This window comes from Gossypium raimondii, chromosome 9, assembly GCF_025698545.1.
Source record: "Gossypium raimondii isolate GPD5lz chromosome 9, ASM2569854v1, whole genome shotgun sequence".
In the NCBI taxonomy this organism is placed as follows: Eukaryota; Viridiplantae; Streptophyta; class Magnoliopsida; order Malvales; family Malvaceae; genus Gossypium; species Gossypium raimondii.
In genome coordinates this window covers 1,036,343-1,050,093 of record NC_068573.1, presented here as the reverse complement: position 1 = coordinate 1,050,093, position 13,751 = coordinate 1,036,343, and the positions used below count along the sequence as shown (strand labels likewise).

Sequence of the window (13,751 nt, the reverse complement as noted above, 5' to 3'; positions counted from 1 at the left end):
TGACAATGGTTACAAGAACCCAAAATTATTTTTTAAAATTTAACTTGAACAAATATATTCGATTCGATTCGATTCGAATTCCATCTCACTCGATTCGATTCGAGAAAACTTCAAATAAAGTTAGGATGATAAAATGAGATTCGAAAACTCGATTAACTCAAAAAAATTTTATTCGATTCGATTCAATCGATCGAATGCTCACCCCTAGGTGTGGGTGACGCAAGGTTTGGTTGATAGTGTTATATTTCCAAGGCTGGAAATTAAGAAATGAGAAAATATTAAGAACTAATAACAACAAATAAATTTGCAAGAAGGAAAGAAAGATTGTATTCAAAAGATGAAAAACTTGATAAAAAACTTGATGAATGAATGAACATAGTAACCCCTATTTATACTAGTGGCTTTGAACAAATTTGCCTAATTAAAGGGCACTAGCCATAGAAAATTAAGGAAAAATATTCTCATGATATCAAGAATCCCTACAAAATCTCCCACTAAGTCAAAATAAAATTTCAGCTAATTACATCTTGGAAAAATTCCGTTTTGGCCCGCCTTCTTTGCTCCTTTCTTCAATCTAGCCTAATTGTTTCTTTTTTCTTCTATTTAGCCCCAAATTGCACCCCTGTATAAATTTCAATATAAACATGGAAAAATCAGTGGTGGATTCTCATAAATTGACCAATTAAATTACATGAAATATGTATTTTTAGCATTTAATCAAACATTGTTAATATATTGAAGTAATTCATATTATATAAAAACAAATATATTATTTATATTTTTAACAAAAAGTTGATTTAATATATATTTTTATATTTTATATTAAATTATAGGCTTAAAAGAATTATATAAAAACTATATTTATACAAAATTTATATAAAAGACTAATGAAGGTCTCCTACGTTGCTTTTATAAATTAAATATATACATAAACAAGTTTGTTTTTGTTATTATTTTCAATATATGAAATATATATATTAAATTATAATAATAGGGCAAAACCCAAATAATCAGCGCGACTAGAACCCAGGCCGCACCGGGACAATGAACACCCTTGACAATCAGACTATCACATGAGGCTCTAAAATATATATATGACTTTGATTTTTATAGTAATTTAATAAATATATAAAATTTATTATTATAAAATTGATAAGAATAAAAAATTTATTATAATTAAATACTTTTATATGAATAATACAAATATGAATAATAATTTCTTTTACAAAATCTATAATATAAGCACGAGTTTAGAAAAAATTTAAATGACAATAATACTTTTTATTATTAATTATATTACTAAATCAACATTAGAATAATAATTTATTAATATTATTATGTAATTATAATAATAAAAGTAATATTAATTAACTGATAATATATTAATGTGAAATTAATTAATTTGGTCATATCTTTTAAAAGTTCTACTTAAAAAATAACATAATATATTGTTAATTATTAAAATTATAAACCTATAAAATCATTAAATATAATAAAAATCTAAAATTTTTACTTAAATCAATATAATTTTTATATATAAAGGTCCTTTATTTTTCATCATATTATTAAATTCACATTTAAAAATATTTATAAGGAAAACTACAACAATAATCACTTTTGTTTATCTCGGATTACATTTTAGTCACTTCTGTTTGAAATGTTATGTTTTAGTCACTTATGTTATCGTTTTGTTACGAATGGTCACTCTACTGTTAAGCTCCATTAGCTCCCTAACGGCGGTCCTACATGGCAGTCCAAATGAGTTTTAAATGCAAACTTGGATGTCCTACGTAACAGTCCAAATTAAATTTATTTAATTAAAAACTTATTTTCATCTCAACAATCAAACATCCAAGTTGGCATTTAAAACTCATTTGGACTGCAACGTAAAACTGTCGTTAGGGAGGTAACAAAGTTTAACAGTAGAGTGACCACTTCGTAACAAAACGATAACGTAAGTGACTAAAACGTAACATTTCAAACATAAGTAGCTAATATGTAATCTGAGGCAAACAAAAGTGATTATTTTTACAGTTTACCCGTATTTATAATATTTAATTTAGAATTATTAGTTAAAAATTTAAAATAAAATCGAAGTTGTGATAACTATACATTTAAAAATAATTATAATTTAATAAAATTGTGATAATTACATAATTAAAAATAATTAGAATTTAAATTGAAAAAAGGAGAAGAAGAAGGTTAAGCTAATTTTAAAATAGAATTATTACTTAAATAGAACTGTAATGATAAAATAATGTAGGGAAAAAGTTGTGATGATCATAATTATAATTTGCAATTATTAGTTAAAAAACTCTGACATAAACAAAAATTGTGCTAATACTTTAATAGAATTCTAATCACTTAATTAATACTAAAGTTAATTATGTTAATTGATTATTATTTTGAATAATGTTACTTTGCATTAATTACCTAAAATAAAACTATATTGTAGGTTGAATATATTAAAATGCTTTAATTATTATTTGAAATTTTATATTATAATATTTGAATTGATATGTTAATATATTTTAATTATATTCAATAATTTAAATAAAAATATTATTTTACACTAATTACTGTAAATAAAAATATTATATTTAAAAATTAATTAAATATTAAACAAGTAAAATCACATGCAATGTGCCATTATGAGTGAGTAAAATTAAAACAAAATTATTATTTAATATAAATAAAATTTTAATATATATTTCATAATTTAACATAAAATATGGTTTTAATTATTTATTTTAATAAAAATTTAATAATTATTTTTGATAATTTAATTATTATTTACTATATTTCATTTTAAAGATATACTCTTAATTATTTATTTTATATATACATAAAATTTAACTTTATGTCATTAATAGTCATGATTTATTCTCGCTGCTATTAACTAATCCCACCGCCACTATTGTTTTCAATCTCACCAATTACCACTCATTCAAAGGAAGCCTAAGTGAAAACTTTAGGGACATTAATGTCAGATTCAAGTTCTGGGGTTTTAAAATTTTAAATTATTTTTATAAATTTTATATAAAAATATAAAAAAGAAAAGAATATCCTAGTAATAATTACCCTTGATATCGACTAAGAAGTCAATAATAGTATAGATACAATATCAAGTTAATTAAATTAGTTCGAATGTAGATTAAATAATAATTCAATCTTAATCGAATTTTACTCCTCCCTGTAACTAAAATAAAATAGTTGATGTTGGTGATGGTGATGGTAGAGCTTTGCAGCAATCAAACTATCTTACAGAAACAAAGCCATAAATTTGCTTGGCATCTATCAAATTAAGGGTGGGTTTGGATGGGCGATTGAGTGCGGTGCGGTGCGTTTAGCTTACTTTTTGTCTCACGCTACAATATCGCTACAGTATCTAATCTCACTGCCACTGCTGTTTTTACACTAACCGCAGGTAAACGCACCGCCCATCCAAACTCACCCTAACTTACAATCCCAATAAAACATTATGGCTTATAGAGAAAAAAATGTATATATGAATATAATTATTTTGTCCCAAGGCAATGAGATATTACAAATCTATGATAAAGGTTGACAAGAGTTTGCCAATGTATTATAATATTCAAACACAAATCTCTAAGAAAGTGTGATAAAATGTTGCAAGGAACTAACCAAACTAGGAGGCCAATGCTTGGTTTCAATCACGTATGAGAGATCTGTAAAATGAGGATCAAGTAGAGTTGCAATTGCGAATTGATTTTCAGCTAGCAATGGTGCATGTTTGTCTGCATATAAAACTGCAGCAAGAGCTGCATGTACTTCTGCACAAAATCATAAAACATGGAAGCTTAGTTGCTTAGAAAAGTTCAAAATAAATAATATAAGGGAGAATATTTGATGTAGTGTCGGTGCATTAGAGTAGTTATGTTAAAATGGTACAACACCTTAAATAGTTGTGTCATGTAATGTAACCATACAACTTATGTCAATAATTGTGTTTCGACAAGACATGACATTTAATGAATAACAATGTCATGGCAATAGTTAAGTGCGTATTAGCAATAATAGTATGTTGCATTATCAGCCATTTTACTACTTTTATTTTGAACGTTTTGAGACATTGTTGTATCTTGGAGGCAAAAATGTGTTACGCCTCAAAGTCTATTTTGATTATTTTTTACACTATAAGTTTGCTTCTTGTCCCACAATTTTTTAAAACAAAAGCTTCTTAATCTTCAATGTTCAATAAATTTGAACTCTAATATAGTACCTGGATATCCCTTTAAAGATATTGAAACATCTTCCATCTCTGCAAAAGCTTCTTCTTTGTCTCCAACCTCGTATAAGGCCAATGCCCTACCAACTCTTGCATAGTCTGAGAATGCAAAATCTTTATAATTTTCAACCACCTGAAAGCAAGTGATGAAAACTTATTCACATACACTGCTGCATCACAACTTCACAAGCTGGTCTAAGTTCATAGGCATCAGAGGTGCATTAAAAATAATACGAATTATTGTATATATGTAATATGCTATGGTCATAATAATCCTCTTGCAACGAAATAAGGTCTGAAAAGGGCAAAGACACATTATACCTTCATATTTTACTATATATTAGACAGTAGAATTCAAAATTCACAAGCAAATTGCTATAAATCCTGTTATACCTCCACCCCTTGGAGACAACTTTTCGGGAAAGCACCTTGCTTCTACTCCTCATGAGTGCCCCACTTACTCTTCGGACGCATACTCCTTGACTTAACATCCACACGAGCATATGTGGACCTCACTTATTTACCGTCACTCCTGGTTTCAACTATCACGTCCTATCCGATGTGATTGAAAGCACATCCCATCGCCACCCTACCTAAACTAATGGTGACAGACCACTTAGCCATTTACCCTTGACTCACCTATGAGGGCTTGACGCGTGGCACCTCGAGATTCTAGCTAAGGGTATATAAACCCTTAGCCCAGGCTAAAAAGGGAATCCTCTCCTCCTCCTGCAAGCCAACTGCTATAAATAACAGCAATATTAACTTTAAAAGACTCTCTCCTCTTATGAACATTTATGTTCTGCATATTCCTTTCTCTTAACTTCATCCAAATTCCTGGCTCAGATATGGTTAGATGGAACATAACTTCTGAGAATATATTTTTAATACAATCCAATCATCTCAAACACACCCACACCCCTACACACTACACTACCACACAGGCGAATCTGCGGATCAACCTTGATCTCAGGTACAAATGAACTCTCTTTCATAGGGAAGTAAATTGAAGCATAGAAGATGTTTTATGGTAAATAAAGAGTCATGATGTTAACTGCTAAGGATATATATATATATATATATATATATATATATATATCATTTTTAATTCAGTGAATTGAACTATTAGCAAGAAAAAGAAAACACCATTGGGAGTTTATAGACAACAGGTAGAATCGAAATATGGCACAAGATATTGCAATTATACCAAATGCAGCTAGAAATATGTAAAGCAAGCACAACAAAACGAACCCAAGCTAGTATTTTTTGGTTTTAAAGAGTGGGGGATTGATTAATATACCAAAGTAAAGAAGTGAAGAGCTTTGGGGAAATCACCCTGAGCCTGCAATTCCTTCCCTCTCTCCAACAACTCCACAGCGTCAGATACTCTGCGACTGATGAGGGAACTGGCGTCTTTCTCAGCTTGACTCACTGGGTCAAAACTGGAAGCTAAAACATCCATGATATTGGACTGAAGCAATTTAGCATTGTCTAGGGCAAGACTGTTACTGCTGGGAAGGATAGGAGAGGAAAGGAAGAACAAAAGGAAGCGCCTGCTGGTGGTTCCAAGGTTCAAAAATGGGGTTCTCAGGGTTTTAGCGTTAGGATTGGGTGAAGAAAGGAAATGGGGAATTGGTGCTTTGTATGCACCCATTGCTGCCTCTGCTCTCTTTCTCTTTTCTTGTCCAATTTTGGGCGGTTGGCGTTTTTGTAGGTTTTTATTATTAAATTAGAGCCACAAACAAATTTATGCTTAATTCATATCCCCTCACTTAACATCAGTGATTTAAATTGCGGTCGCGGTCGCGGTCGCGTTTTCGGTTGCGTTGTGTTTATCGCGATTTCGGATATAACGGACACTATTGCGGTCACTGTGGGTATCGTGGTCATGAATTTTTTTAAATTCGCACAACTTATTATAGAACATAGTAATTATAATTATAATTATAAAAAGTCATTTTTAATAATTTTTAGAGTTTTGAATATTTGGACTTTGATTGCTTTTTGCTGTTTATTTAGACTTCTTTTTCCTTTTTTTTTAATAACATCAGATTGGGCTTTTATTAATAGAACAAAATTACAAAAACTGCACACTTATAATCCTAAGAAAACGGGCCAAAGCAGATGGCCAAAGGTAAAAAAATGTAGATATTTTTAAAGTAACTTCTAGAATCAACATTTATTGCACCGATCCCTTGTCCAATCAGAAATTGCTGAAATCTGCCCTCTCTTCTTCCCATCATTTCATTTTCAGTTTGACGATTTCCTTTTTCAAAACTTTTCCTTCTGAACCGTTCCATTTTCTTATTGTTTTGAAGCTTTCTTCCTTCCGTTCTTCCTCTCCCGGTGCTTTCTAGTCTGGTTCACACAGCCAATCGTATCTTCTTTGTTCTTCAACGTACTCAGGCCCTCAGGGACGTTCATTTCCAGGTATACCTCTTTTTTTTGTTCTTTGTTCTTTTTCCCATTATCTTCTTTGTTCTTTTTTCTTTTTCATTTTTTTGATTGAACTGTGTTTCAGTGTTTCAGTTGATTTTTGTTTAGAGGAGATGATTTTTTTTAATTTGCTGTTAACGGAAAATAACGGGAATAGCGGCCCATTATTGCCGCAATTGGCCATTACCCGTTAAATTGCGGCCGCGATCCACCGCTATCGGTGTGACTCCGCTTCACATCGCTATTTTCAGCAATTGCGATTTCGGACGGCGCCGCTACCGCTATATAACGGCCGCTATTTCGGTAACGGACCGCTATTTAAATCTCTGCTTAACACCCTGCCAACGGTTTTTAACGGATTTTTTTATTTTAATACATCTAAACTCGAGTTTTAAAGCTACTCCATACTCAGGATAAATAACACATCTTCATTCTAGTAATGCCCCGAGAACTAAACACATGCAGGCTCAAGTTACACTCCTTGTACGTTGCTCCATTTCCTTTTCTCTATTTATGTCGTAAAATCACCTCTCAATCCTTCACATTTTGATCTCTAAAGAATAATCGTTTCTCATTTTGGTATTTAATTTTTTTTCTCAATTTAGCACTCAAATTATTTTTTCCTTATATATTTTTGTCCAATTTTATAACGATGTTTTAAAAAATAGATAGATCTATAAAATATACCACGTGATGTTTTTAATTAAAAATACATATATTTTTATCATATATTTATATATCAATTTAAAAATTATAAAACATAAAAATAAATATATAAAAATTCAGAAAAATATATAATAATAAAGTACAAAAGACAAAATTTATAAAAAATCCATTAATTTCATAAAATAATCAAATGTTTTAGCACAAAAAGTCTAAAAATATTTTTGGTATTCTTCTTCGTGTTCATCATGCTCTTAATGTGAGAAAAGAGAAGAATTAGATTATTTTAGTTTTATTCATAGTAATTTAAACAAAAACAAACCCAAATTTGTTTACAATTCCTTTAACTAAAATTTTGTTTAATTACATTTATTTTACTTAATTTAAAATCCAAATCATCTTTCTTTTAAACTTTCAAACCAAAATTAAACTAAATTTAAGAAATTTCTAAATTCTAGCGTCAACGGCCACTATCGGTCGCTCCTTACCGGTAATCGTTTGAGTCCAATTTTATCATTCTCTTGTTTTTAATCCCCTATTTTCATTTTTAGTATTTATTTTATTTTTCTCTCTGTAAAAAAAAGCATTTATTTTTTTCAAAAGAACACTAGATTTTTGTATATATACAAATAAATCTCGAACTTCAACACTAAATCTAGGAGTTTTTCACCGTCAAATTGTCTTCAAGTTTCAATATATTCTTTTGCTCTTTATAAGTTTCTCTTTCATCGTTTAGATCGACCAAACAATACCCAAAAAAATCCATTCTTGCTTTAGCTGAAAATTGGGTTGATGATTTTTTATATCCGATAACACACGTAATTGACATATTTTATTATTTATTTTGATTAATTTTGGACATTAATTTTACCTAATTTGGCACTTAATCAATCAATTTCCATATAGATATAATTATTGTCTAATGTGTCGAGAAACAAATGAATATACAAGTTACATAAAAGATTTGACAAAAGAACTCGAGTTGAGACACAAGACAAAAAATTTTAAATTATTTTATTAATATTATTTTATTAACACTTCTTTATTTTTAAACTTGTCATTGTCTTCACCATTCTTTTAGCTTTGTTTTATTATAATTATATATATAGGAGTAAGCGCTCGACCGAATCAAGTGAAAAAATTTCAAGTTAATCGAGTTGATGTCATCCTAAAATTTCAAATCGAGTGAAACTGTTCGAGTTAAATTAAAAAATAAACATGTCAAATTAAAATCTTGTTATAGTATAACTAATTCCATGTTAGAGCACATAAATTTGAAACCATGTATATTTAAAACTTTTCAAAGCAAAATAAAAAATAAAAATATATTTTAGTATGATAAACTTAAATCATTAATTAACTTATTTAGGTCCCCAAAATTATTATTTTAAACTATTTTAAAATTTTAACTTTTTATATATTAATTAGAATTTTCTTACAAATTTTATAAATTTTAAAAATATAAATTATAACGCCCAAATTTTAAAAATTTGTTTGATAAATTTTATCAATAATTAAATATTTATTTTAGTGGTTGAGTGTTTTGTTTATATGTTTAAGATCGGGGGTTCAAGTCTTCCTTCTTTAATTTTTACTGTTTATTTTGGTTCAAGCCCTATCCTTAAACTCTCGACTTAAGTTTATTTTTATGTTAATTTGTGTTAAGAATGAGCATAATGGTTCAATGGCTAAACTTCTATATAATCTTTACTTTTGTGTTCAAGTTTTTGTGTAAGCATGGGGTGAATATTTTTATACTAGTCCGCAAAATTGGTCTATTTTAAATTGATTAGATTAGTCTCGTTCCCTCTTTTCTTTTACGTTCCTCTTTTACTTATTTTTTTTCTTTTCTTTTATTCCTTTTCTTCATGTCGTTTCTTCTTTTCTATTACTTTTTCTTCTATTTTATCTTTGTCAACTTTCGCTGTTGTTACAGCGAGGAAGGTTTCCTAGTTCGTTGTCTTTCGATTGAAGGTATAATTGCGTAAGTTGTGTTGATGAAATTCTGTGATTATTTGTTCTTGTGTGTCAATTGCCAAAAATCAATTTCTGCTTGTTTTGCCTGTTTAAGTGTGCAATTAGTTGTCTTTTTAAGGGAGGATCCTAAAGGTAACGTCCCTTCAACGCGTTAGTTTCGTATATCGTTGTTTTGTACGAGGTGAGTGTGTGAATTTTTGAGATTTGGGTTCCCTCGTCGAAGCTTTCGACATAACTCTGTTTTGTTCGACTTTTTGAGCATTCGTTTGGGAATTAACTGTTGAATCAGTCATTGGTTGTTCATTGTTAGGTTTCGGAATTGTTCTTGTTGCTTCTATGTCGACTCTGCATCATGTGCGTAACGAAAACCTTGATTTTTACATTCAGTAAAAGCCGGAAAACATGGTTGTCGACGCCACACGGTCGTGTAGTAGGCCGTGTGAACCACACGGCCATGTGTTAGGGCGTGTGATAGGCCGTGTAACTCATTGTTTTGAGCCACACGGTCGTGTACTAGGCCGTGTGGACCACACGGGCCAACCATCCAAGCTATGTAGATCCACACTAGCGTGTAGGCCAAAAACTATGATTTTTCTTTGGGGCTGTAAACGTCGTTCTAATAAAACGTAGGCTTACCATAGGGTCCGTACGATCTGATTTGGGTTTTAAAACCATTAACCGTTAATTTGCTTCTGTACAAGTTGTTAATTATATATATACATTACTGATGAGTAAGTGTATTCTATACTAGATGTGTTTAATTTGAATTTGTAACACTGTATGCTTATATTTGATATCTGTTAAATCTGCATCTGTATTGGGGATTGAGATTGAATAAAGGAAGAAGCGTGAGCAGTTTAATAGTCTACCAAGACTGGTGGCTAAGCCACGTATATGTATCTGACTCTGACGGCTTATCGCACTCTGTTCTGCTAGCTAGTCTGCGACATTTTGAACGTGACATACAATCACTATGCGGTGTGTAGGGATGGATGGGTACTCGATGCCCTTTTTGGTGTGTAAGGTGGGACAGAGATGGTGTGTGGTGGATGGGGTAGGAAATTTGTATATGCATCTATTATAATCTGTATATGTAATTAATATATTTTGTTCTGCTTCTATATCCAATGCTAATAATTTTTTGAATACTTAGAAACTGAATATTTGTTCGGTAATTTATGCTTAATAAAAATTATAAAGTACGCACTGTGTCTGTAAACTCATTTTGTCTGTTGATTGAATTCCAAGTAACCTACCGATTTAGGCAGTTCAACGTAGTAGGAGCTCAGTCATTCTTGTTTGGATTATTTTAATATTTTATTTGAAGTTATGCTATTACATATGTTTTACTTAGATTGCCTATCACTTTTAAAGACTGTTTGACTAGGTTGTTTATGTTGTTCTAATGGTTTGAAAACTTTTAAGTTTTTGTTATTTAAAGTTGGTTGCCTTCAGAATCAATTAGTGTAACACTCTAAATTCGATCATAACTTTCAGGCTGGGTTTGATGTGTTACATAAATGTAACATCCCTAACCTATATATGTCGCCAGAATAGGGTTTCGAGACATTACCAAGTAATCGTAATCTATTCATTCATTTCAAACATTTCAAAAATAATAAAATGATTCATCATTAACATGCATAGAGTCCCTTATTAAGCATTTGAGAGTAAAACATTTCAGAAATGATTTGAGACTAAATCGGGAACATTTGAAAATTTTTGGAAAAAGTTAGAAAATTTTTAAACTGCAGGGTTCACACGACCATGCGGTCTAGCCGTGTGACTCACACGGCCAAGTCACACGCCCGTGTGTCTGGCCGTGTAGGCATTCAAAGTAGGGACACACGGCTGTGTCCCAGCCCGTGTCTGTGATCGTGTAACTCTCTGACTTGGGTCACACAGCCAAGCCACACGTCTGAGTGCCAGGCCGTGTACCCTTTGAAATGGCCTCGCACGCCCGTATGCTAGCCGTGTGTCTCACACGGCCAAGTCACACACCCGTGTGCCTGGCCGTGTAGACCTAAAATGTACCTTAAACAACAATTTACCATTCCCTACAAGCTTGGACATTAAACGACTCAAAAACCATTCGTGTAATAGATTCAAAACACGATCAAATGCAATCAAAACATGTCAAAACAATCATCCTAGGTGCCTAACCAATGTACCTTTCATTGGTAACACATTTATATCCTCAATTCATATCATCAAAGCATTGTTCAAATCCAAGTTATAAACATACCAAATTCAATCCATTTTGCCTAGTTCATGAGCACTTAAATATCAACTTAAATTCACATGCACCTATCTAGATTTTGGTTCAATTTACCATGCCATAATATGACTTCAAACACAAACACATGTTTATATGTATCTACTAAACTAACATTACACTTATAACCTTATTTACAATCCATCCACAAAATAGTTATAATTTAGACATATTAGGTACATGCCGACACAAAAGGTAAACATCACCACATTAGAGTTCGAGATCATTGTTGGATGCTGAATCGGCGATCAAAAGTGAAATACCTAATCTGCGCATGGAAACAAAATCGTACGCTGAGTAAAACTCAATGGTATTTCTATAATCTGAATATTTAAAGACAAGATAATATAATATGCATAATCAAATTTTAAGTACATACTAATGTCTAGTATCATGACTATCATATGCTATCATATTTCATTTGTTAAACAATGTCCCAATTCACAAAATTGCTATATAAGTAGTTATTCACATATCAAACCACATTTATTTTTACAATGACATTAGTCATTCAATACTCAACTCATGAATACATCATTTCATACCATACTCAATTCTCATCACTTGTTATATAATAGCTTTTCACAATTTGATCCACATATCATTTAAACAATAACATTATTCATTCCATATCCAATTCATGAATACATAACTCGTGTATCTCATTTTCATGTTTCAAATAACTATCCCATTTTCAATTCACATGCAATATCATTCAATATCAATCATGGTACCGTTTTATTTAATTACCCCTATTAACACGACTCGAACTCGGACAGATACACGGATCCAACCAACACACCGATTTGGCACCCAGTGCCTCATCGGATAAATCCGAAGTAGTAACTGCATCCAAGGCTATATAAATTTGACACCTAGTGTCTCATCAATTAAACCGAAGCAAATTGGCACCCAGTGCCTCATCGACTCGAGGTCGAAGAAATCCTTAAACTTTTCCTATCCTATGGCATGCCATTTATATCCGACTCAGCCTGATACAGATAATAGGGTTTTAATTCACTTTTCAAATACAACCAATATCCAATTATCATATTTGCACATTATCACATTTACACATATATATTCATTTCAATTCAAATAATCAATACATTCATAATATATATATTAATTCAATCCATTTCAATCAACTTTAATTCGATTCAATATCAAAGTGCCAAATACTCACCTCAACCACTTACCATATGCATTAAATCAAAATACAATTAGTAACTAGGTTCGGATTATAGAAATACAAGCCGTGAATTCCGAGCTATTCCACATCGATTTTATCTTTCCCCTTTTTAGTTGAGGATTTCGATACGATGTTAGCTATGAAATTAAAACAATTAAAATTCATCAATACAATAAAATTTCAGTTTCATATTGAATATTGAATATTTCAATTTTTACTCAATATTTGCCTAAATTTCAATTTAGTCCCTGAACCGAGACTAATTTTTATTTTTCACATATAATTCTATATTTTCATACAAATTCCACTTTAAACTAAACTTAACTCCTTATTTTCACTTAAATCCCTAAATTTCAAAATTTTCACAATTTAATCCCTAATACTCAAAATTTTCAATTTGTTCTACAATTTAATCCTTTTCCATTTCTAACTTAAAATATATCAATTTAATCCCTAATACTAAAATTATTCAACATTAACAACATTTAAAAACTCAATCAATGCTAAAATTTCAACATGGGTTTGGTAATACTTAACACCGGGATTCCAAAAACATTAAATTTACAAAAAAGGACTAAATTGACTAACCAATTAAACTTTGAAATTTTGGAGCCCTAGCCTTGTGTGACTTCTTCTTTTCTTCTTTCTCTTTTTCTTTTTTTTTTCTTTCAAATTTTGTTTGGCTTTCTATTTCTTTTTCTGTTACTTATTTGTTTTATTTTTATTATATAATATATTTTACTTAATACTTAAGATAACATATTATAATATATTTTAACTTTAATATTATAATATATATAAAATAAATTTTCACATAATTTACCTAATGCCATCCCAGAAACAATGGTAAAATTGTCTCTTTAGTCCCTTTAATTATTCTTTAATCTATGATTCAACTTTCACCCTATATGCAATTTAGTCCTTATACCTAATTACTTCTAATTCAATTAAGTTCACTT

General features: G+C 30.4%; 1 protein-coding gene across 1 annotated transcript; it reads right to left on the bottom strand.

Annotated features, from left to right (window-relative positions):
• Window positions 1-3,486: 3,486 nt before the first annotated feature.
• On the bottom strand, window positions 3,487-5,953 carry LOC105798048 (uncharacterized). Its single transcript, XM_012627932.2, has 3 exons — window positions 5,550-5,953; window positions 4,244-4,382; window positions 3,487-3,794 (listed from the first exon to the last, which is right to left on the bottom strand). The coding sequence occupies exons 1-3, from the start codon at window positions 5,901-5,903 to the stop codon at window positions 3,610-3,612; spliced, it is 678 nt and encodes a 225-aa protein (XP_012483386.1). The 5' UTR covers window positions 5,904-5,953; the 3' UTR covers window positions 3,487-3,609.
• Window positions 5,954-13,751: the final 7,798 nt, after the last annotated feature.

Coding starts and splice junctions, on each gene's coding strand:
- LOC105798048 (XM_012627932.2), bottom strand. CDS start 5,903: ATGGGTGCATACAAAGCACCAATTCCCCATTTCCTTTCTTCACCCAAT. Junction 4,383..5,549: donor CTCTTCACTTCTTTACTTTG/GTATATTAATCA, acceptor ACTTGCTTTCAG/GTGGTTGAAAATTATAAAGA. Junction 3,795..4,243: donor ATCTTTAAAGGGATATCCAG/GTACTATATTAG, acceptor GATTTTGTGCAG/AAGTACATGCAGCTCTTGCT.